Consider the following 23,274-nt stretch of genomic DNA (forward strand, 5'->3'; position numbering starts at 1 on the left):
ATATTTACTAAAAACAGGGGCGCCTGGGTGGCTCAGTTGGTTAAGCGACTGCCTTCGGCTCAGGTCATGATCCTGGAGTCCCTGGATCGAGTCCCGCATCGGGCTCCCTGCTCGGCGGGGAGTCTGCTTCTCCCTCTGACCCTCCCCCCTCTCATGTGCTCTCTCTCATTCTCTCTCTCTCAAATAAATAAATAAAATCTTTAAAAAAAAAAAAAAAATTTACTAAAAACAAATACAAAATAGCCTAAGAAGCCTTTCAAAAAAGCATATTAAATGGCAGGAATTCGGGGCGCCTGGGTGGCTCAGTTGTTAAGTGTCTGCCTTCGGCTCAGGTCATGATCCCAGGGTCCTGGGATCGAGCCCCGCATCCGGCTCCCTGCTCCGCAGGAAGCCTGCTTCTCCCTCTCCCACTCCCCCTGCTTGTGTTCCCTCTCTCGCTGTGTCTCTCTCTGTCAAATAAATAAATAAAATCTTAAAAAAAAAAAATGAAACCTTCCTTAAAAAAAATGGCAGGAATTCTATTTATTATTTTATAACACTTTATTATGTCAACTAATGATGAACAATTTTGAGAACTGTGGAAATGGAAGAGCAACAATTTAACGGAGAGTAAAACTCTGCAAAATAAAGTTTTTCATTGAGACAGTGAAAGTTACCACAATAATGAACAAAATAAGAGACTAACAGCCATGACAAAGAGATTGTCTTTAAATTCCTAGTTATAAGATTGGGGTGCCTGGTTGGCTCAGTCAGAAGACCATGCGACTCTTGATCTTGGCGTTGTGAGTTGGGTGTAGACTACTAAAAAAATTAATGAACTTAAAAGAAAATTAAATTCCTAGTCACAAGATTGATTGGTTTTTAACTATGATAATGACTATTTAACTATAATGACTATGATAACCAAGTTAAGTTTCATATGAGAGCTGAATATCGCAAAATAAAATGTGATGGTGTTGGGGTTATGGGAAAATATTCATAAATAACCTTTTTAATTTTTTATTAGTTATCTTATTTGTATTTAAAATTAATCTACTTTCTCTAATAAGATGAGAACTACTATGTTTTATTTTTTTTATTTTATTTATTTTTTTTTTTTAAAGATTTTATTTATTTATTTATTTGAGAGAGAGAGAAACAGCATGAGAGGGGAGAGGGCCAGAGGGAGAAGCAGGCTCCCCGCTGAGCCGGGAGCCCGATGTGGGACTTGATCCCAGGACTCCAGGATCATGACCTGAGCCGAAGGCAGTCGCTTAACCAACTGAGCCACCCAGGAGAACTACTATGTTTTAATTATTTTCAAGTTCCAAATACCTTTCTTCACTGAGAAGACTGTATTAGTCACCAAATAGCACATAAAACTCCAGCTGTGGCCAGTCAGAAAATCTAAACATTCAAAGCTGGAACCGCTCAAGAATGGGTCAGCATAGGGCTCAGCCACAATTCTATCCATCCACATGGCTTCTAAAACTTTGCACCCACGGGGCACCCTGAGTGACTGTCCTTGCACTTCAGAAATACATACTGCAGTATTAAGAGGTCATGGGGCCTCATGTCTGCAACCCGTTCTCAAATGGTTTCAGAAATGATCAGTTAGAGGGACGCCTGGGTGGCTCAGTCATTAAGCGTCTGCCTTCGGCTCAGGTCATGATCCCAGGGTCCTGGGATGGAGTCCCGCATCGGGCTCCCTGCTCAGCGGGAAGCCTGCTTCTCCCTCTCCCACTACCCCTGCTTGTGTTCCCTCTCTCGCTGTCTCTCTCTCTCTGTTGAAAAATAAATAAAATCTTAAAAAAAAAAAAAAAGAAAGAAATGATCAGTTAGAGAATATGGGTAAAGGATGGATAGGAGCTTAAAGTAAAACATACGTGTAATTGAGACTCATTTCCAGGACACATGTGTAAAAGTTCACGGTCTCCTAGATTCCACAGGGTCTCTATTAGCTCCTTTCCCCATGGGAAATTGTAATAAAGGTGGTTTCCTTTTCGTCCCTCTTCATCCTGACAATCACTGCTGCTGAAGTTAGATGGACTCACAGCAAACTGGAAAAGAAAGTTTGTTTGTTCGTTTTTAAAGATTTTATTTATTTATTTGACAGAGAGAGACACAGCGAGAGCAGGAACACAAGCAGGGGGAGTGGGAGAGGGAGAAGCAGGCTTCCCGCTGAGCAGGGAGCCCGATGAGGGGCTCAATCCCAGGACCTTGGGGCCATGACCTGAGCCGAAGGCAGACGCTTAACGACTGAGCCACCCAGGCACCCCAAGAAAGTTTGTTTTATTAATTTATGAAACTAAATGTTTAAAAGTAAAGTTGCCTGAGACTTTTATGTAGCAACTGAATGAAACTGGTCAGGTCCCATATAAAAACTATGAAGTTCAGTTAAATATGAGCAAATGTATTGCTAAAAATACTGTTTTTAGCCTGAAAGAACTACAGAGAAAAACTGCTGGAGTGATCTAGCTTTTTTTGGCCAGTTAATAAAAAGGGAAGGTGACCATAAACTAAGAGGGATAGAGAAGAAAGTGTATACTCACCATTCTTATCCTCTGTGAAGAGTGTGATTATTTGTAATTATTCCACTTAATTGAGTGGGTGTTTGGGGATTTTAAGAATTGGAGAAAAGCAAGACAATGGTGAGCCACAAATACCCACTCTTTCCTCTTCAGCATGTACTAAAACTTGATGATAAATCACAGAACCATCTTGACAAATATGGAGAGTTCATGGACGGAGGCAGTGAGCAAAGGTTGAAGCTTTAAGGGTGTGCAAAGGTCAAACTCTATACCAGCCAGGAATGCCAGGTGAGGCATCTGAACTCTACCTCGAATGCAAAGGCTTATGGACAAAAGCTTCTGAGCAAGAGAGACATCAACAGATATTTTTTAACAAAGTAACTTTTTATATGGAACAATGAAAATCATTACAAAGAGGCTTTTATTTGTACTTACTGATTAGAGCTGTCTCTTACAAACATAACAGCCCCACATCAATAAAATTTCATTTATTGTAGAGAAGTATTATCTCTGACACACTAAGACACTTCACCTATTAATTCGTAAATTAAGGGTATACCTTTCTCCACCACAGGAGTCGATGACGTAACCAGAAATCAAGCCACTGGCCTGCAGTTCTTGCTGAAGTAAACCAAACCAGTGAAGCCTCAGTCTTCTCACCGATTCTTTGGATAGCAGAAATATCAGATAGTTACTTACTTGAAGATTATATAATCTATCCCAAAGTGAAAGTGACTGGTTCTTGATTAAATACAAGGCCAAGTTATTTGCCATTTTTTGGTACCTTTTAACACCATCAGATGTCTGCTTAGTATCAGGATGAAAACACACTCCAATCTGAGCAAGGCCATAAGGTAGTCTCTTGTTTACCAGATCCAAGGAATTAACATAGTGCTCCAAAGCACCTGTCAAAAGATAAATCTGTCACTGTATAAATCTATAAACCCAAGTCATAAGGGTCAATTTATAAACAAATTAATATAATAATGCTAACACAGCGGCACAAGTAGCACGAACTATTCAGGCAGATCTTAATTGATTACTACTTAGTTTCCCCACAACTTTTTAACTTGATTTTCAAATCTACAAGAAAGTTGATAGTACAATAAATACCTGTACACTCTTCAGCTAGATTCACCAATTGTCAACATTCTGCCACCTTTTCTCCTTGTTCACCCCAAAACATTTCAGCATGTGTCTCCTAAAATTATTCTCCATACCATTATTATACCATAAGATTAATCATAATACCGTAATTTTATATAAAATATGGCCGATATTCTATTTTCTCCAATTGTCACTCAAAATGTCATTTATTGTTGTTCTCTTTTTCCCTAATTAAGGCTCCTGCTCTGCATTTTGATTAGGTCTCTTTAATCTGGAACATTTCCCCTGATTCCTCCCTCCTTTTCTAACTTTTAATGACATTGACTTTTGGTTTGAGTCCAGACCAGTCATACTCGAGATTTGGCTGATTGTTTCATCAACTTGGGTAAATCATTTTTAGCAGAAATAAATACTACACAGTTGATGTATGTGTCTTCTTGCATTCTAACAGGAAGAAAATAATATCAAATTATCCCGTATTAATGAAACTAAATTTGATTACCTGGTTATGTAGTGAATATCCATTCCCCAACAATATCCTGCTCAACAATCTTCCACCCAACATTTTAGAATCCATTGATGATCCTGCCTCAATCAATTATTATACTGGGGATTACAAAAATCACAAAATGGTGATTTTTCTGTCTTTCCTTCTACATTTATTACATAGCTTCTGTAAAAAAGTAAACTTTCTCCACCTCCTTCCCCTACCAGCAGCCTCAACTATTTACTTTTCTGATTAACACTATAAATTTTTAATTTTAATGTGTTATGATCTATTACCATCAATACTTAATATTCAGTTTGTCTCAAATTTAGCCAGTGGGAGTCCAGTTCAAGCCACCATCTGTCCTTTTCACATGACCTCACCAGTCTTCAAGTAATTCTTTGTTTCCTAGCACCATAAAATGTCCCAAACTCACCTTGTACTTTCCCTGCCCCAGACTGGGATAAGCCATTTCTTCAAGCACTGGTTCATTTTAGAAATCAAAATCTGGGTACTAGGTGTGTTCACTGCTATTGAGTGTCATTATTTCTAGGCCCTTTCAATGAAGAAAGTTAAGAATAATGTTTTTTAAAATTATGAGGTCATACTGATATTGCTGATTCAAATTTAATATTGCAAAGTTTATCCTTGTCTTCTTTTGTATTTGTATCTCTTTTTTCTCACAGTGAAAATTTTGGTTCCTAATAACATTTATCCATCTATTTGCTTTATAACATATATGAAATAGCTTCAGAATTATAATTCCAACATTTCTATTTGGAATAAATCTAAACTCAAGATTTCGTTGTAGTTCTTTATGCACTTAGATTATGTCCCACTAAATGACAGCACTGTGTTTAAGCTACTTGAGATTTCCACTTCTGGTAATAAATAGTAGATCAGCAAGATAAGAAAAGCTGGTCAAGAAACTTTAAAAAAAATCTGCTTAAAGACTGAGCTATCAAGGCAGTAAGGACTTGAGGGTCCAAAATATGGAGAGAAGGGAGGAGCAGAGAGGTGAACCCAACATTTAGGGTTGCTTTTCTGAATCTCAAGTAGCAGAGCTGAGAAGCTTCCTAACATCTTAAGGGACTGGGGAGTACAAAAACTGTAGTTCCTGGCTCCTCAAGGAGGAGGGGCCCTGGTAAACACCCCAGCCTTTCACTAGGGACACTCAAAGGGCTACACTGTAGGAGTAGAGATGAAAACCCTGAAGACCAGCCTCCAATAAACTTAATCCCAGATTGTATTAAGAAGATATGCTCCCACTCTATGAGGCGCCTGGGCGGTTCAGTCAGTTCAGTGTCTGACTTCCGCTCAGGTCATGATCTCTGGGTCCTGGGATCAAGCCCTGAATGGGCTCCCTGCTCAGCGGGGAGCCTGCTTCTCTCTCCCCCTCTGCTCCTCCCCCCTGCTTGTGCTCTCTCGCTCTCTCAAATAAATAAAATCTTAAAAAAAAAAAAGATATGCTCCCACTCTAGCTGCCTGCCAAAAGCAAAAGTAAATCCTCCCAGGAAAAGAAAACACCACCCAGAAGCTCAAATTATGTCTAGAGTTTATATACAAATTACACAGAATATCAGGAGAAAAGTCCAAATGACCAAAGGCCTAGAGAAAAACAGATATATCTGAGTCATTGGATGTGGACTTTACAAAATGTGTGTTCAAGAAAGTTGATGACAAGATGGGGGTAAGGCCTAACATATGTAATTTGTCACAGGACAGAGGAGAATGGGACAATAACAGTATCGGGAAATATAATGGCTGAGAATTTTTTAAAACTATTCATAAGTAGAGGCTACCAAAGTAGTTCAGACATGAAATAAAGAGAGCAAGGACCTTAAGAATAGAAAGAAGTGGTAAACTGGGTAATTCTAAGCTAAAAACACTAGTCAACTAAAGGATTCTGCAAATAAAGGAAAGAAAATGTCTGGTATATCAGTGGAGGTTTTGATGAATGGACATCTAAGTGAGCTAAGTTTCAATCTTCTTTTTTTTTTTTTAGATTTATTTATTTATTTATTTCAGAGAGAGAGAGAGAGCGTGCACGAGCGGGGGGGGGGGGGTGTTTAGAGGCAGGAGAAGCAGAGTCTTCACTGAATACGGAGCCCAACACGGCGCTCCATCCCAGGACCCTGGGATCATGACCTGAGCCGAAGGCAGATGCTTAACTGACTGAGCCACCCAGGTGCCCTTAAGTTCCATTCTCTAATAGGGATGAAAAGATTGATTTGTTTTGGACATGATAATAAGTAGTGATTTAACTTGCCCCAAATAAAGACATCATGGAATAATGAAAGTAGTACAAATCAAAACTGTTACAAATATTCACCAGTTTGCTTTAGTTTGCTTTAATTATTAAGGAAATTTTTAAAAAGCTATAATGTGGGTACTAATTTTCAGAGAACCATGGACATTGGTTAAATTACTCTGTAGTGCCACTTAATTAAAATAGTAAGGATAGCATTTTGCAAAGATGAGATGCTGTGGCAAGTCTGTCCTGTAAAGAACTTGAATTTTTTTTTTCTTCAGAATCTCTGCGACTGTGTTCTATTTGACTTTAAAGGCAAATGATGGAGGCGCCTGGCTGGCTCAGAGGAGCAGGTGACTCTTGATCTCAGGGTTGTGAGTTCGAGCCCCACCTTGAGTGCAGAGATTACAAAAATAAATAAACTTTAGAGGCAAATGGTGCCCCACAAATTTCTGTGTATTCACTCAAGAATGTTATAAAGCTTGATTAGTTCTCTTATTTTTTAGTCGACTCAAAAATCACTTAAAGGGCTCTTCAAACAACAGAGTCGTAGATAGGTTTTCAGTAGGAAAAATTGGGAGAGGGGAGGATTTTCTTTTTGCTCTAGAAGACCGAGCTCTTGATTAGCCTATTATGTGTAAAATTAAGGAGTAACTGTGGAAATATTTACCAACATCTTGGTAACGACGAACAAATGATTCATATGATTTAATTTACTCCTAATTCTAGGGCTGCTCAATTGAACTGTAGGGTTGCCGCATGAAATTGAGAGCGTCACCTGGTCCTTCAAGCCAGATTCTTTAAGGAACAGTAACTATTCCATAGACCAGTTTTCTCCTTGGTAGAAACATTATCAATATACCCAATTACTTCAAAAAGATGAGAACCAGATAATTTCCTTTCCACGTGAATAAAGGACCAGTTGCAATCCGCGAAATCTAGCAAGTCTGCCTTTCCACCCCATCTATTTTGAAGCATGAAATCGTGATGCATACCGTGAAGAAGGTTCTCCCGTAGTTTCCCAGAAGTTTTTAATAAGTTTTCAAGAAATGCTATTAGCTGTTCCTTACTCAGCTCTTTGTCTTGCAAGATTTCGCGTAGAGTTTCTGCGGAAACTAACCTGAAGGCACTGTCCCCAGGCAGCGTAGGGCCAGACTTATGATGGAGGGCATCTACCGGGAAGACCTGCTCCCTGAACACCACCACTGAGGACCACCATTCTGCTGCCAGGTTCTTGCGCAACTCTATGCCCAAGGGGCCAAAGCCGGGGTGGCACCCGCTCAGAAGAGAATGTCGGCTAAGCTGCCGCTTGCTGCCACTGAAGAAATGCCTTCTCTGACAGATCTCTACCAGCTCCTCGCTCCCCTCACCGGACTCGGGGGCTTCGGTCGGCTCGCTCCCCCGGGGCAGCTCCGCGTGCGACCTCACGGGCACTCCGAAGGAAAAACTCCCTTCCAGTAACGGCTCAGGCTGCCCCCCATCCACTCGACCTCCAAACCCAGACAACAGGCACCTGCAGACTTTCTGGCAGGCCCTGACCGCTGCACCAGAACGCATCGCCGTCGGCAGTTAAAACAGCCCAGTCTCCCATTAACTGGTCGATCCCGGGAAACCGCCACAAACATGAGCCCGGGAGCCAACTGCGCAGGCGCGACGGAAGTGATCAGGCGCGCGGCCGGCCACACCCACGGAAGCGCGTCACCGTGTACGGGCTGCTGCCGCCGCGGGCCTGGCCCTGTTGCTAAGGCCGATGCAGACCTCCTGCCGTTTTCCGCCTCCATTAAGCCCTGCCTAATTGTTAGGTCTTTAGCACCCATAAATGTCGTTCCCGTCTTTTTCACTATCATGCGGTACTAGAAGTCAGCTTTGCTTCTCAATTTTTTTGCAAATCCCATCAAAATACTTAGGCGTTCCCCAAATCACCAATACACCTTTTCAAATTTAAGCGTTGGCGAAAGTAAACCAGTTCCCACTTTCAAAATCTTAGCCTTTTATGGTGGTTTAGAGACCCAGGCCTTAGCCGTTATTCATTGTAAACGCTGCCGCCATGCTGCCTCCCTACAGGAGTGGGGATGGTGCTGGGACGGCAAACCGGGATGAGCTTTACATGGTGGAGTTCTCAGCCAGCAGGGCTTGCACCCCCCGAGAACATTTTTGAAGACCCGCCCAGCTTTTTTAAACAAGCCGCCCAGGTGAACGTGAAGGCACACTGATAATCTAATATAAAGGCAAGTTCTTCTATCAGAGAACCCTTCAGACTCATCAAAACATGCAATAAAACGTGATAACCTGTTTTAACCTAGAAGGCACTTGTGACCTCACAATTGTTCACTTACACACTCAGCCCTCAAAATTGCCCAAATAGTGGAAAGTGGCACAGCCCAGAGGAAAATGGTTGCTTTCCAAAGCCCATGATCCCTACTTCTAGCCTGCCTTGAAGTGGTTAGGGTAACCTTGAAAGATTAATGCAGATGAAAGTACTACTAGATTCTATTAAACTACCAAGGGGCAGTTTATGAAAGGAGGGGGACAGCTTAGCAGTTAAATTTTAACTGTCAATTCATCATTGTGTAACATGTTGCAGGACAGGCTCAAAAACATTCTATACAAGCACGTGTGCAGGAGTTTGTGTAAAAAAAACTTTTAAGATCGTTTTGCTGTAGAACAAGTTTGTTTAAAAAAAATCTACTTAAATTCCACTAAAAGCTGGGCTCTATTATCGTGTTTTCCGATCAGGAAACACACACCAGGGAAGAGGCCTATACACAAATAAATAAAAGCGAGAATGGGGAGAAAAATCACATTTATTAGTTCAGACAACCACAGGCTGGACACAACACACATGCTAAAAAGTGGACTGTCTTAAAACTTACTTCAAAGGTAAATAGATAAATGTTTTCCACAGCCCCACAATCATTTCAATAAATGTTTACAAATTAAAAGGCCGTTAGACATTAAACAGTAAAATATGTAATAAATACTCCAACCTACCCCAAAAGCTTCTTATAAGTTAAAAGTCATAATGAATTTGACTAACCATGCTATTGAAAACTGTTCAAGTCACTAGAGAGGCTGAATCAGTTTTCAATGTATTAGTCCTAAAAATACCACTTCCCCATTCCCTACCCCAAGCAAATTCTAGTTAAGTTTTACATTTTAGAGATAAGGCATTGACACCAATTAAAGCCTCAGTTTAATAACCAGAATTTAAGTGAAGTCTCATGAAGACCTCTCCTCTCCTGACAAAAAAGAACATATATACCAGACTCTGGGAAGACATCCAGACCTATTTCTAGTCATTACTGAAATGAACTATTAGAAAGGTTGGTGAGCCAAAGTTAAATCTAAAACAAACCCCCTCCTCCTCCCCTTTCTAGCAATAAAAAAACATGTTGACCTAACAAGATGACTTGTACAATAGTCACTGTGCTTTTGGTTATGTTGCTTCCTCTTGGTTAATCGTTAACTTCGACAGGATTTTCTCTGAATATGAATAGACCGTCCAGTTTGAAGTCCTCTAGAGTTCCCTGAATTATCATAAAAGACATTCATGATTCCCAGTGTAACCAGTTAAGTGCCCCAAGAGCCTGAATACTACAATCTATATTAAATTCAAACTTAGCTCTTGGCCAAAGATCTTAAAAGGTGTAGTCTTTTAGCTTTGTTCACCGTTTTGGTAATTTACAATAGAGCCAAGAATTATTCTGGAAAAGCAAGTTATTTGGAGGAATAAAGTCATCCATGTTGCTCTCACACTAAACAGTTTGAGGGTGGGGCTATACAGTTGATTATTTCCTATTTTAATCTCACTTCACCATTCTAACCATTAGGCTATTAAATGACTCACCTGATGAGGTACAGAGAGCCTTAATGCAATTCAGCCTACAACTGTAAATTTACTTAATCTCATTTTAATTCTTGCACTATAAATAGATCATTCTAAGAAGGGCCTTCTGATCTCCCCACTTCCCAAACCAGAGAAAGGAGCAGTCAATTTAAGTTTTTATGGTTAAAAAAAAAAAACAGACCATCTAAGCAAAGTTTTACATGACATTATATATGTAAAATAAAGTACAATTTCCACTTAATTCAGTCTTCAAATATTTTTTATTGGAAGGCCATGCATTGCCTTCATTTATTGTATTTCAAATCACTGTACATTTACTTTTGTGAAAACACTGCCTGCATTTTCTAGTACAAAAAAAACCTAAAAATTGTTTCAGGAATGTAGAGAAATATCCAACTTAAATAGCGAAAAAGTGCACCATAATTACTGCTGCACTGCAGTCATTTCTGCATTTCCCATGTTTCTTAAATAACTATCTTGTCTGATAACACACAATATAAAGAGCAATTATGAAAAACAGACATTTACATATACTTCTAAAGTCTTATTGAGAATATCCTGTTGGCATCGGATAACCAATCATAGGCGCAGCTGCAGTAGCAGGATATGCATATGCCTGTTGGTTCATACCATTGTGCATATTTGGAACATTACTTCCATATTGCTGAGTGCTATCATAACCATTCTGGTAAGTCCCTGTTGGATTACCAGTCCTAAAACTGGTCTGTATACCGGCAGACACAAAATTACTTCCAAAGCTCCCATTGGTGTAATTTGCAGCACTGTAAACACCATTCTGAGTTTTTGCCCCAAAATCTCTCTTAAGCAGACTAGAGTAACCTCTGTCATAATTTTCCCTGTCTCTAAAGGTATTAAATCCACCCCTTTTGCCCGCAGAGTATCTGTCCCGACGGTCATCCTTCATGCCTCCTCTACCCCTGGAACGACCTGTCAAGAAAAAAAAAAATTGCAAGCGTATTATTTCCATGGCACAAATCATTATGAACACAGAAGGAATTAGGAAGCTCTATTCACTCTATGTGTGAAGTGTTTTCTCAGTTTCATATTGAAGATTTTACTCACCCGCCAATCCCATTTAAAGGATTTGTAGACAATCATGTGACCCCAAATCACCAACATTTCTTAATGAAGGTTGGTCTTACCTGAACCTCTGTCTTCGACCAACTGAAGCAACTTGGGATTAATTGCTTGATTAGCTTCACGAAGCACAGAGATAAGGTCGCTCACTTGCTTTATGTTATTAGGTGTAAAGAAAGTGTATGCTGTGCCTGTTTTGGTACTGCGAGCAGTTCTTCCAATTCGATGAATATAATCCTCTGAGGAGTTAGGGTAGTCATAATTGATGACAAATTTCACATCTTCCACATCTGTAAGGTGTTGCAGTGTGGCAAAATAGCAATGTACGGAGTTTTGCACACCACAACAGCCAGACCAAAAATAAAAAGTTAGACAATTGTATTCCCAAGAAGGTATGGGCTGCAAAAAATACAGTTAAAATGGTTATCCATTCTCTGTAGGAATACCATTGAGGTTGGAAGGGGGGGAAAAAAAAAAGCACACCATCTACCTGTCTTATTACCCACCCAATGATAGAGAGCCTGTCAAAAGGACGTGTATTCTCTAACATATTCCCAAACCAGCCAAGTCCCCTTACAGATCATCAAGTGACATCTGAATGCTTCTGCGCAGTAGGGCCACTTAAAGGTTCACAGCAACCTCTTCATGTGCTCATTTTGAGGACCTTTGAACAAAAATGTACATGGTCCTTTGCATTACACACTCATCAGAAGTTCAAAATTCTGGCCACACTGCTTGTCTTGCCAAGACCTTACAACCGCAGCTGCAAGAAAAACATACCTGTCCCCCAAAAGTTGTTTTTATGCACTGTGTCTCGTCTAGGCAAGCGCTTCCAAGAAGCCAGGATTCACTTGAGAATGTGTCTCTCTCTGGCAGGTCTCGACATGACGACTACTGTGTAGGTGAGGGAGGAACTTTCAAAGCACTGCTTTCTTTTCCCACTGACTAAATGTGAGAAGTTGCTCCTGATCTAGATCTCATGTGCCAGTACTCACCAATTTGTAAAAGGCTTAGTACCTTTTAAAGCTGCTCTCTCCATTTCAAACTTGAACAAAAATTTCATTGAACATTGAAGTTTGGAAATATTTCTTCAACATTTCAGCAAACTCACTGAAACTCAAAGACCCACAGATCACAGTGAACAGTTTGAAACAATGCTGTACCATGGCAGTCATGCAAAGCATGGGACAGAAGAAATACCACGGCAGTGAACTGTGAGGATAACTTCCATTTTTTTCCCCCAGAGAGAACAGTTTACGCGGCAGAGGTGGTATGTTCTGCCTTTTGAAGATTACTGGCACACTTTCAGCTTTTCACCTCTCTATTCGACTGGAAGCAGCCAGCCGATCACTAGTCCTCCATCCCCCTCGAGTCCTCCGATTGTCATGCCTAGGCCTTGCCACAAAGACTGCACCTTTATATGAAAAAAACTTAGAAAAAATGCAGAGGTTAAAGAAAGCAATAAACTTTCTTTAAAAAGAATTATATGGAGATCTTCTGGGAAACCAAGCCATGAATTCGAGTTTTTACTAACCTAGCCCTCTGGAGGCCACATCTGTAGCAATCAGAATAGGAGCTTTTCCATGTTTGAATTCTGTGAGAGAGAAAGAATCATCAATAATCTGAGAATTCCAGGTTTTGAGAAAAAAAATTTTTCATTTGACTAACCATTTAGAACCCAGTCACGCTCCTGTTGACTCTTGTCACCATGGATACCCATGGCGGGCCACCTACATTAAAGAAAAACCGTATCAGTAGGCTCACATTTGAAACCCGGAAGGTTTTAGTCTACTACCTATCTCGTCACCAATTCCTTTAATTTCACCTAAGCAGTTTTATTTACACCAGCTAATGGTCATCTATAACATTTATATCTTTACTCTTGATCGGTCTGCCCCCCCCCAACCTCAGCTCTCATACACCTGCTTCAATGGAAGAAGCCCACATACCCGTCTCTCCTCATTTTTCTAGTAAGCTCATCACATCTTCTTTTGGTTTCGACAAAAACAATGGTTTTATTCTCCTTCTCACTCATTATCTCTTCCATTAGACGAATCAGTCTTGGGGGAAAAAAATTGTGAATTTTAAAAGTAGTCCATGGTTATGGCCACGCATTTAAGGTCACTGAAGCACTACCTTCAGTTACACGGCTACAACAAGTAAAAACACCTGCATGAACACTTAACAAGCAACTGCCCTTGATCCTTAAGCCACAAAGCATGTTCTTTCACCTAAAGGAATGCTATAAATATAGTGATAACCAATTATGTGAATGAAGGAAAACATTTTTCAGGAAGACTGACACACTAATTTTAAATGAACACATTCACGTTCCACCCAACTGAAAGTCACTTTTAAGATAACCTATGAAAGGGGAACTCCAAAGTTTGTCTGGCGAAAGTTTTAGAATTATAACTTCTATACAAAACTTACTTTTCATCCTTTTCTACATCATGACATACATCCACAATCTGAAGAATGTTGTGGTTTGCACTCAGTTCTAGTGCACCAATGTTTATATGAATGTAGTCTTTCAGGAAATCTTCAGCAAGCTGTCTTACTTCTTTTGGCCAAGTTGCACTCCACATTAGGGTTTGCCTATCAGGCTAAAATATTTTGGATTAAAAAAAGCATTGTATTCCAAGAATAAATTGAGAGCTAAGTTTGAAAATAAAACATTTTTAAAGGCACTTACTCTTATCTGATCCACAATCTTCCTTATTTGGGGTTCGAAGCCCATATCAAGCATTCTATCTGCCTCATCAAGGACAAGGTAAGTAGTTCTTCTCAGATTGGTTTTCCCACACTCTAAAAAGTCAATCAGTCTTCCAGGTGTTGCAATACAGATTTCCACACCTTCAATTAAACACATAGATGTAACTATGAGATCTAGAACTTCCAGCACCAACAGTGACAGATAGAATTTTTGTTACATGCCTCTCTCCAAATCACGAATCTGTGGTCCCTTAGGAGCACCACCATAGATGCAAGTGGACTTCAGTCGACATGCTCTACAGTATTCAGCAGCTACCTGCTGCACCTGTTGGGCCAGTTCCCGAGTTGGTGCCAGCACCAAGCACTAAAGAGAAACAAAAAGTGGAAGAGGTTTTAGCAAACTCCTGGATCCTAGTTTTAAACTGACTGGCATTAAATAGGCAGGTCACTGATTTTGCTGTCCAGTACTCAAATATAATCAAGGCAGCTCTGTCAGCAGCTAAATTAACGTGATACAACTAATGTCTCCACATTAGACCACAAGAATTATTTTTTGCTACATGTTCTACAAAACACTGCATTGTACTCCTAGGCAAAAATTAACAAAAAATACAGATATATACTTACAATAGGCCCATCACCTCTCTCTAGGAATGGCTGATGATTGATGTGGACGATAGCAGGCAGCAAATACTATTTGTGGTGGGGAAACAAACAACAGGAGTTAAATTAAAAGGCTTCTGGTTTCTTTATATTCCTAATCCATTTTCTCTAGCACGTGACCACAAATTAAAACTCAAAATGTCTCCCACACTTACAGACAATGTTTTCCCGGATCCAGTCTGTGCTACTCCAACCATATCCAATCCACTTAGAGCAACAGGCCATCCCTGAGCTTGAATAGCAGTGGGTTCAGTAAAATTCTGTCTTGCTATCACATCCATGACATTTGCTGTAATTAGCAACAATTCAGTAAAATTTAGTGAAGCCGAGAAAGGAGGAAATAAAAAGAAAGGGGGGGGGGTCAAAACTAGCACTTACCAGGGAAGTTTGCTTCATAAAAATTCAGAACTGGCTTTGGGCAGTTGTGACCTCTAACCGTAATTTCCTTACTCCTTCTGTATGTCTCCACCTCTTGCTGTAAAACAAATTGTAATAATCTACTAAGTACCATGACAACCTTCACTAATATGCAGCCAGCAAGCCCCTAAATTTATAAACTATTATTAAACTTTAATGGGGCCATTTAAAACCTATATCCACATATGGAAAACCTACACAGTAAAAGATCCACCAAGTGCAGTTATATTTAACCATTCTATGTAGAAAAATTTGAAGACACCTGTTTCCGAAGTACCACCTCATCTATAAGCGTGAATTTCCCTAAATTTCATCATTTTCCACGTCTCTGTTCATATTTTTACTTACTAGATAGAAACCATTATTGAGTTACAACCCAATGAAGCTATGTGAAATTACTCACTGCTGTGCGCCTAGCCAAATCAGGGTGTTCTTGATAAAAATTCTTCTCAAATTTGGGCAGCTCATCAAGATTCCACTTCTTTTTGACTAGTTTCTCCCCAGGGTTTCCAAACTTCTTTCCAGATAGGGGCCCTGCCCTACTTCCCCCAAATCGAGGTGCACCAAACCTGAAATTAAAGCAAAAAAGAAGTTACTCATATTTTCAAACGTCTACAGAGAAATTTATATACAGACTTATTCTCTCTTGGCATACACTGCACGTAAATGAGAGACTTTTCGAGGTTTAAGGCTTAGCACTTAGCACCCGTCATGCTCTCAAAAGCCACAATTAGCACCACCTCTCCCACTTCCCGTTGTCCCAAATACACACTACTGAAGCCAAGTCAACAGCCCGGGATTTACCAGGTCGGAAACTAGCTGCCCAAACGCCTGAAGTTCAGATTACAAGGATAGAGAACAGCTTGTAGCCCCTGAGCTTAGGAATTAAACGTCTGGGAAAGACACAATACAAGGGAGGTGCTTAACAGCAATGTTATTTATCAACTGTTTTCAACCAAAGCAGCTTTGATTTTAAGGAATAATAGGACAGCAACAGCAATGAGAACAGAACAAGGACGCTGGTCTCAGAGACACTTATGCAAGCCTATCGAATGGGGGGATCCCGCGGAAGGACGCCCGATCAAGACAACAAAATTATATAACGCAAAGAAAAAGAGAAGGAGGAGCTGGCAACTACCGGGGGAGGAGTCCCGGACCGGGCGGCGTTCCCGCTGGGGCGGCGCTTCCCCCTTTGTCTCGCATTTCTCTCTGCGCCACATTTTCTCGACGCTGCCATTTTGAGCTCCTCCGCCGGGCGGGGTAACAAAGGCGCCGCCGCCATGTCCGACGCCGGCATTTTGTACCCGCGACTCAGCCACATGGCCGATTCCCGCGGTGCCAGCCACCCCCCTGCCCCCGCCGCATCAATGGCTTCGGAGGCGACCCCCGCGGCTATCATAGAACTCCCGGGGCCCCTAAAACACCTCCCGGGAAGATGCACCTAACAGCGCTGACTTCGTTTTCCTCGAAGCGTCGCGCTTTTCTCCCATCAAATACGCTCTCCCGAGTTCTCCCAACAGCTGCTCTATCGTCGGGGGTGGGGGGGGCTTCGACGCCCCCTCCCCCACCCCCGCCAACAAAAGACGAGGTTGAGGACCGTTAACAGGACAACATCCCTCAGTCACTTTTGGACAGATATCAAAATGGCGCAAAACTTCGATTTATAAAGCCTAAGAATAAGCTAAAAAACCCAAGTTCCCGCCGCCCCCGCCCGCCGCCACCTTCATCGGCCTCCCATCCCCCACTGCCGGGCCTGACAAGTCCGTTCCCACACTCACCCTCGATCCCGGCCGCGGTCTCGGTCACTCGAATAACCCGACATGGCGTCAATGGTTGCGGTTGGCGGGGAACGAAGTGGAGAGAATCGGGTGCGACGAGTCGCTGCAGGTGGCTTTGGCGATGGCAAAGCCTTGCGGGGGCGGCAGCGGCGGAGGGGCGGCGATGACAGGAGCCGAAGCTGCTCAACAAGAGACCGGTGGAAATGAATGAGGTGCCGGCCGCGTCCCGGCAGCCGGTTTTATAGCCTGGACCGCCTCCTCCGCCGCAGAGACTGCTGGGAGCCGCTCTATGACCTAATCACCCCGCCCCTGCGCAGAGGCCGCAACGCCCGCCGGCGTTCCGGGATCCGCCATGTTCTCGCCCCACCCCCACCCTCCCCCTCCCTCAGAGTCGCCGGTTTGGGGGCCCTTTCATGGCTGGGCCCACCTACACTGAGATGCCTCAGCCTACACTCCTTCACCTTTTTCTCGTCTTTCCACACCTCAAGGAAGCCACCCCGCCCTTTTCCAGTTCCAGCCCAGCCGACAAAATGGCCAGCACAGGCCAACCCACTCAGACCACTTGGAGATGTTTACGTCTCCAAAGAGCCTTCACGCCCCTAACCAAGTGAGATGGGAAGGCGGAGCCTGACATTGTCACGTGGCTGCTCCCGCCCCTCCGGTAAGCGGACCGCACTACTTCTCCACTTGGAGTCGGCGGAGGAATACGAAACGAAATAGCTCACCGGAAGTGCCGTACTAATGCCCCCGGGAGACCGGCCTGGGCTGCTGGGTGACCCGGCCTGTCAAACCCACCCACCTGAGAATCCCTTAGCGGGATCTTGCCCGCGAAGAATGGTATCCAGAGCCCACAAACCGCCTCCTCGGCGCGTGCAGCGAAAGGAAGTGCTCCTGTGATGGCCAATCAGCAGCGAGAAGCCGTTTTAACGTCCCTCCCTCTTTTACCCCCTGCCCTTTAGTTTCGTTCCCCCCACCTTGGCGGTGCGTCTGCGCTGTGCGGCCCTTCCAGGACGCCGTCCACCGCGCGCCCAGCTGGAAGTCCGGCGGCGACCTGCCTCCGTGACATGGCCGGCTCAGAGGCTGGTGAGTCTCAACTCGGAGCCCCGGTGTGTGTGGACTGAAGCCGTTTAAGTCCCCGAACGTCCCTTTTCTCTTGAGTCCTCTGGCTGCACTCCTTAGGTCTGGGCTGTCCGCGGGGCTGGTGACAGACACCCCGTCGTAGTGGGCGGTTTCTGCGGGTTTCTTAGCCCCCATCTCGGTCGGCTTAGAGGCCATCGAGCGCGATTTTGGGGTGTGGAGAGAAGGACCCCGTGGCGAGGCCCGCAGCACGCCTGCAACTTGGTTGCAAAAAGGGCAGTCAGAAAGCGTCTTCCCGCGACTTGTATTTCTCTGGGGAATGCAGCCCCTGTCAGCGTGTTCTCTGGTTCTTGAACTGTGGGGACTGAGGCCGTACCTGCATGTGCATTGAACTTTTGGGGGAACGGCACTCTTAAGATCTGCTGATGCTCCTGGATTTTTCTCCTCAGTGCCCTCTGGAGTTACCGGCTTTATCTAGCAACCGCTTTTGCAAAGCGAGTGGGTTGGGTTGTCTGGGACGCTTTCATCTCTTTCCTCAGGACAGCGTTCAAACTGCTTGTCATGGTTTGGTCAGCTGTGAGGAGTGGGCATGGGGAGAGGGAGATAACGTGCCTTGAACTCACAGACATCGTTGTTCCTAGAACATGCTGAATATGTCGAACACAAAGGAAAAGGACTTTCTCCTTAATCGCCAATTATATCAGGGATCAAATAGGTCAGGCTTTCTAAATTACCTTTGTTTGAGGTCTTGAAATAACCTTGTTAATTCCTACCGTATCTGTGGGTGGGGTGCGGTGGTGCACAGGAAACTTCAACAGTGTTGGTAACGTGCTAGTTCTGAATTTAGGGACGTTTTTATGTATTTTCTATGTTTTATTTCTAATTCATTAAATGTAATTTTTAAAAAGCTAACAAATGTTGTAGTGTTGGTGTCATTATTTCAGTTTTTAACAGCCTAAGTTAATCACCACCTATTTGGGCACCAGAGAAATTCTGACTTGCACAAGATAATTGGGTAAAAACATGACTAATACTATTGGGAATTTGAAGCAGCTTCTATTAATTAGTTTCTGGTAATCTTAGACTATTGTTAACAAACTGTCTCGTTTATGACATATATTCCCGTTTACTTGTATGTTTTAAATAAAAACACTAGGTATGGCTGGTAAAATAAGAAAAGGGGTAAAATAACTTAAGATCTTAGGTTGCAATAGTAAAAGGTAGATTTGCATCATAGTTTTGACTACATTAAAATTGTAGCACTCTGGAAGTCATCCCAAGAAATTAAATATTTTCAAAATTCGTGCCTCAGAGGGTCTTTGAACTTCTACAATAATCAAATATTTTATCTTCTACGTCATTCAATGTCTATGACTTTTTCTAGTGCTATTTAAGGCTGATCTTTTTCCTTTCCTGACAGAGTGGATAACCATTGCCAATAACCTTCTTTTGAAATGCCACATACACCTGAGGATACGAGAACTAGAAGATTGTGATGCTAATGTTTTTATTGCTCTTTACCAATCCATTTTGGGAGAAAAGGTACCAGGTAAGGGTACTAAAAAGTGGGAGTAATAGTGACTATATTTTAGGCCAGTAGTTTTGAGAGCCTTCAGTTAGATCCTATGAGATTTGTAAAATCTTGACTTTTTATTTGTTTATATCTTATTTTTATCTAACTATTGCATTCATTACCTTAATAAGTACCTTAATGAGACCTACACATAGTAACAGCCTTGGTCATTTCTGTTTAATTATGCCTAATACCTCATGAAAGTTACACCTTTTCTGTAAATGTATCTTCAAAGGTTCTAAAATTGAGTGGAACTTGGAAACTTGTTGGGTCTTGTTACTTAACCAGTATTACAGATATGAGTTGATGTTTGTCCTGCATCCCTGGTTAAGTATCTCAGAGTCCTTATCCATAGATTCCTCTGCTGTCTCTGTTTGTGTAGCTTACAACCATTAAGTACTGAAACTGTGTGTAGTCTGTGTTCCTTTCCCATTTTTACCATGACTTAGTGCCTTCATCACTTGCAATAATGGAGATGGCCTCTAGCTGGTTATCTTTGATGCTAGTCTTAACCTTTTGAGTGCAGAGGCATATAGTTATCCGATCAGTCTTTTAAAATACTTTTTTCATCCTTCTCCAAAACATTCATCTTCCTCAATACCAGCAGAGAAATTCCAGATATAAGTTGATGTTAATATCTCTCTTCAGTCTGGTCTATACTGACCTTTTAAATCATTATGCCAGGGGCACCTGGGTGGCTCAGTCGTTAAGCGTCTGCCTTCGGCTCAGGTGGTGATCCCGGGGCCCCACATCGGGCTCCCTGCTCGGCGGGAGGCCTGCTTCTCCCTCTCCCACTCCCCCCGCTTGTGTTCCCTCTCTGTGTCTCTCTCTCTCAAATAATAAAATCTTTAAAAATAAATAAATAAATCATTATGCCAATAATTCCTACTAGGGTGCTTTAACAAGACTTACGAGAACTCTACTTTCATACCTGTTGTGGGGTTTTTTTCTCTTATGGAAAGAAGCCCACGATTATGGGTTAAAGTCTCACTTCATGTATTGTTTCCCTTATTAGAGTATTAGCATCTCCTTGAATTTATCTTTTTGTAGTATGGTGCTTATTGTAGAGCATGTTCATATATATGTTAATTGACGAAGTATTCAACTAATAAAGGTGCTATGTAGAAATCAGGCTCTGTTAGCTTTATCTGTACTTTATAAAACCCTGTTCTATTTGGGTGGAGCTTGCTTTTGTAGCAGTTAACTTCACTTAGAAGCCTGGTCAGAGACCATGACAACCTGGACCCTCAGATGAGAAATTACGTAGCTTTTTTCCCACAGACCTCATAGCTATTCCCAGGAGTCAAGAGGATGAAGCTCACAATGTACAAGCAGTAATTGATTCACTGGCCTTGGATTACCTGCAAGTCAGCTTGTCTCACATAACAGGTTGGTATATACTTAACCATCAAATAATTTTGCATTTTACTAAAATAATTTATTAGGTAGAACCCTATACATTGTTTAGTTAACCAAATGAGTAAGCTTATGAAGTAGACCAAACGACAAGTCTGAGCCAAGACAATTGACTGGTAGAATTAAGGCACCCATCCTTGAGAGGTTTTTTAGGAGAGTCAAACACTGAGTTTATGATGGACCTGGATCTGAGATGTAAGTATCCTAGCTGGTCGTTTGCAGTATGTTTTTCATTCTTTTATTTTTTGTTTTGTTATTTTTTTAAAGATTTTATTTATTTGACAGAGAGAGACACAGCGAGAGAGGGAACACAAGCAGGGGGAGTGGGAGAGGGAGAAGCAGGTTCTCCGCTGAGCAGGGAGCCTGATGCGGGGCTTGATCCCAGGACCCTGGGATCATGACCTGAGCCGAAGGCAAATGCTTAACGACTGAGCCACCCAGGCACCCTGTTTTGCTATTTTTTTAAGTAGGCTCCACACCCAGTGTGGAGCCCAATGTGGGGCTTGAATTCATGACCTTGAGATCAAGACCTGAGCTGAGATCGAGAGTTGGACGCTCAACCAACTGAGCCACCCAGGTGCCCTGTTGTTTAGTTACTTTAAAGCTAACATGCTGCTTGTTTGTAGTAGGTAAAAATTAGCAACATCTAAATGTCCACTAAATAGGGACAGGTTAAATAAGTTATGATTGCTCCATACACGGAATTACTCTGCCAATGTAAAAGATTTTTGATGATGCTCATTATGTAAAATGTTCCATATTAGTGCAACAGTCTCCAATGTATATAGTGTCAGAAAAATGTGCATTTGATAATAGTGTGCAGAGTATGGTGCTACTTGTAGAAAATAAAGGTGAGGAGAGTAAATATGCAGTTGATTGCTTGCAGAAGGACTCTTTCAAAGCATGTGCAAGAAACCTATAATACTGATTGCTTCCAATAAGAGGAACTTCAGGGCTACAGGATGAGGGTGGGCTGAGATTTCATTATATGCCTTTTGCACTTTTGAATTTTACTTTTTATTTTGTTTCATTTTTGAGAGAGACAAAGAATGTGTATGTGCAAATGCGAGGGAGGGGCAGAGGGAGAGAGAATCTTAAGCACGCTCCACGCCCAGTGTGGAGGCTGACGTGGGGCTTGATCTCAAAACCTGAGATCATGACCTGAGCCAAAATCAAGAGTCGGATGCCTAACTGACTGAGCCACCCAGGCACCCTGCACTTTTTGAATTTTAAACCCCATTAATATATTGTCTATTCAAAATAAATAAAACTAAATTGTGAACCTTTTTCCAAAATAAAGTATATCATGCTTGTATTCTGAAGCCAGACTTACCAAATATATTTATAAATCCCTATATTTTACATAGAAAGAAAATGAGGATTATTGCAGTAAATTATTTCAAGCTAAGGAAGAGAGGGAATCTGTGGGTTTGAAACTATATTTGAATCACTAAGAGAAGGCTTACACTATTGGTTTGTTCTTTGACAGTTAAGAGAGAGAAATGTTAATCAGGATAGGTCATTTACATCTCTCAATTTAATATTGATGACAGACTTTTAGGAAAATAATTTTTGAGTGCCGTTCTAGGTGAGTAAATGTGGTAAATTTGGAGATAATTCATTTTGAAGGGTAATCCAAGGATTTTCCTGTTCTTTTGTAATTTTGAATTGCTTTATCACTTGAACAGGGCAATTTCTGGTATTTGTGCTTTTAAAACCTACTATAGCAAGGTTGTATCTGCATATATAACTTTTTAACGCAGAGCTGCTCCTAACAACACACACCCACCCCATGAAAAGTTGCAAAACTGCTCACCTCTTGTGGTATACTGCACAGCATCTTTTTACTCCTTGTGTTCTGTTTAAAGCAGTATCTCCTATACCACAAAGCACTTCACTCTGGCATGCCATCTTAGTTGCTGGGTTGGCAGAAGATGCTCCCCATCCTGGCAACTGAGAATTTCTGAGTATGCCCTTGGGGTATACTTGTGTATCTTGTTAAGTCAGAAAAACATAAGGCTTAAGAATAATATTTCTGTTTGCTTTAAACAAAAAAATTGTCAAATGTCCCTCTGTACTAGTAGTAGTGTTGAACATCACATTTCTGGTTTAGGTTTGTTTTGCAACATGAATGAAGTTTTGAATGGCTAGATTCTCTCAAATATCAAATCTCCGTTTTGCCTCTCCCTTACTGGTTTGAACTTAGGAGAATTGCAGGCATGATCTCCTGAAGGACAACCCAAGTGTCTTGAATTAAATTCCATCCATACCTGATGTTGATTAGAGTCCATTTTAGGTGACACTAAGCATGCCAAGTTTCCATGCTTTTACCAAC

At 41.8% G+C, this 23,274-nt stretch overlaps 3 protein-coding genes across 7 annotated transcripts in view; 1 reads left to right on the plus strand and 2 right to left on the minus strand.

Annotated features, from left to right (window-relative positions):
• The window catches only part of POLG2 (DNA polymerase gamma 2, accessory subunit), a 29,374-nt gene extending 21,350 nt beyond the window's left edge, over window positions 1-8,024 (minus strand). For 2 of the 5 annotated variants that reach the window (XR_013445164.1, XM_036116270.2), the window contains exons 1-4: window positions 7,351-8,023; window positions 3,295-3,415; window positions 3,070-3,175; window positions 1,866-2,039 (exon numbers count right to left, since the gene is read on the minus strand). Coding sequence is in view for 3 of the 5 variants with exons in the window: in XM_036116270.2 (XP_035972163.1) it covers window positions 1,866-2,039; window positions 3,070-3,175; window positions 3,295-3,415; window positions 7,351-7,912 (963 nt within the window). In the remaining 2 variants the exon portion in view is untranslated. Of the gene's footprint in view, window positions 1-1,865; window positions 2,040-3,069; window positions 3,176-3,294; window positions 3,416-7,350 lie in introns of all 5 variants that reach the window. The other 3 variants (XR_004924767.2, XM_036116272.2, XM_036116273.2) reach the window with 2 other exon arrangements.
• Window positions 8,025-10,443: 2,419 nt separating this feature from the next.
• DDX5 (DEAD-box helicase 5) lies at window positions 10,444-17,099 on the minus strand. Its single transcript, XM_036116269.2, has 13 exons — window positions 16,874-17,099; window positions 15,499-15,664; window positions 15,057-15,153; window positions 14,834-14,967; window positions 14,643-14,708; window positions 14,238-14,379; window positions 13,996-14,156; window positions 13,734-13,906; window positions 13,250-13,360; window positions 12,969-13,030; window positions 12,835-12,894; window positions 11,366-11,590; window positions 10,444-11,150 (listed from the first exon to the last, which is right to left on the minus strand). The coding sequence occupies exons 1-13, from the start codon at window positions 16,915-16,917 to the stop codon at window positions 10,747-10,749; spliced, it is 1,845 nt and encodes a 614-aa protein (XP_035972162.1). The 5' UTR covers window positions 16,918-17,099; the 3' UTR covers window positions 10,444-10,746.
• Window positions 17,100-17,538: 439 nt separating this feature from the next.
• CEP95 (centrosomal protein 95) overlaps window positions 17,539-23,274 on the plus strand; it is a 36,828-nt gene continuing 31,092 nt past the window's right edge. The window contains exons 1-3 of the mRNA XM_036116263.2: window positions 17,539-17,956; window positions 19,371-19,499; window positions 20,805-20,912. Of these exons, the coding sequence (XP_035972156.1) occupies window positions 17,938-17,956; window positions 19,371-19,499; window positions 20,805-20,912 (256 nt within the window). The 5' untranslated portion in view covers window positions 17,539-17,937. The remainder of the gene's footprint in view (window positions 17,957-19,370; window positions 19,500-20,804; window positions 20,913-23,274) is intronic.

This window comes from Halichoerus grypus, chromosome 2 (assembly GCF_964656455.1).
Source record: "Halichoerus grypus chromosome 2, mHalGry1.hap1.1, whole genome shotgun sequence".
Classification (NCBI taxonomy): Eukaryota; Metazoa; Chordata; class Mammalia; order Carnivora; family Phocidae; genus Halichoerus; species Halichoerus grypus.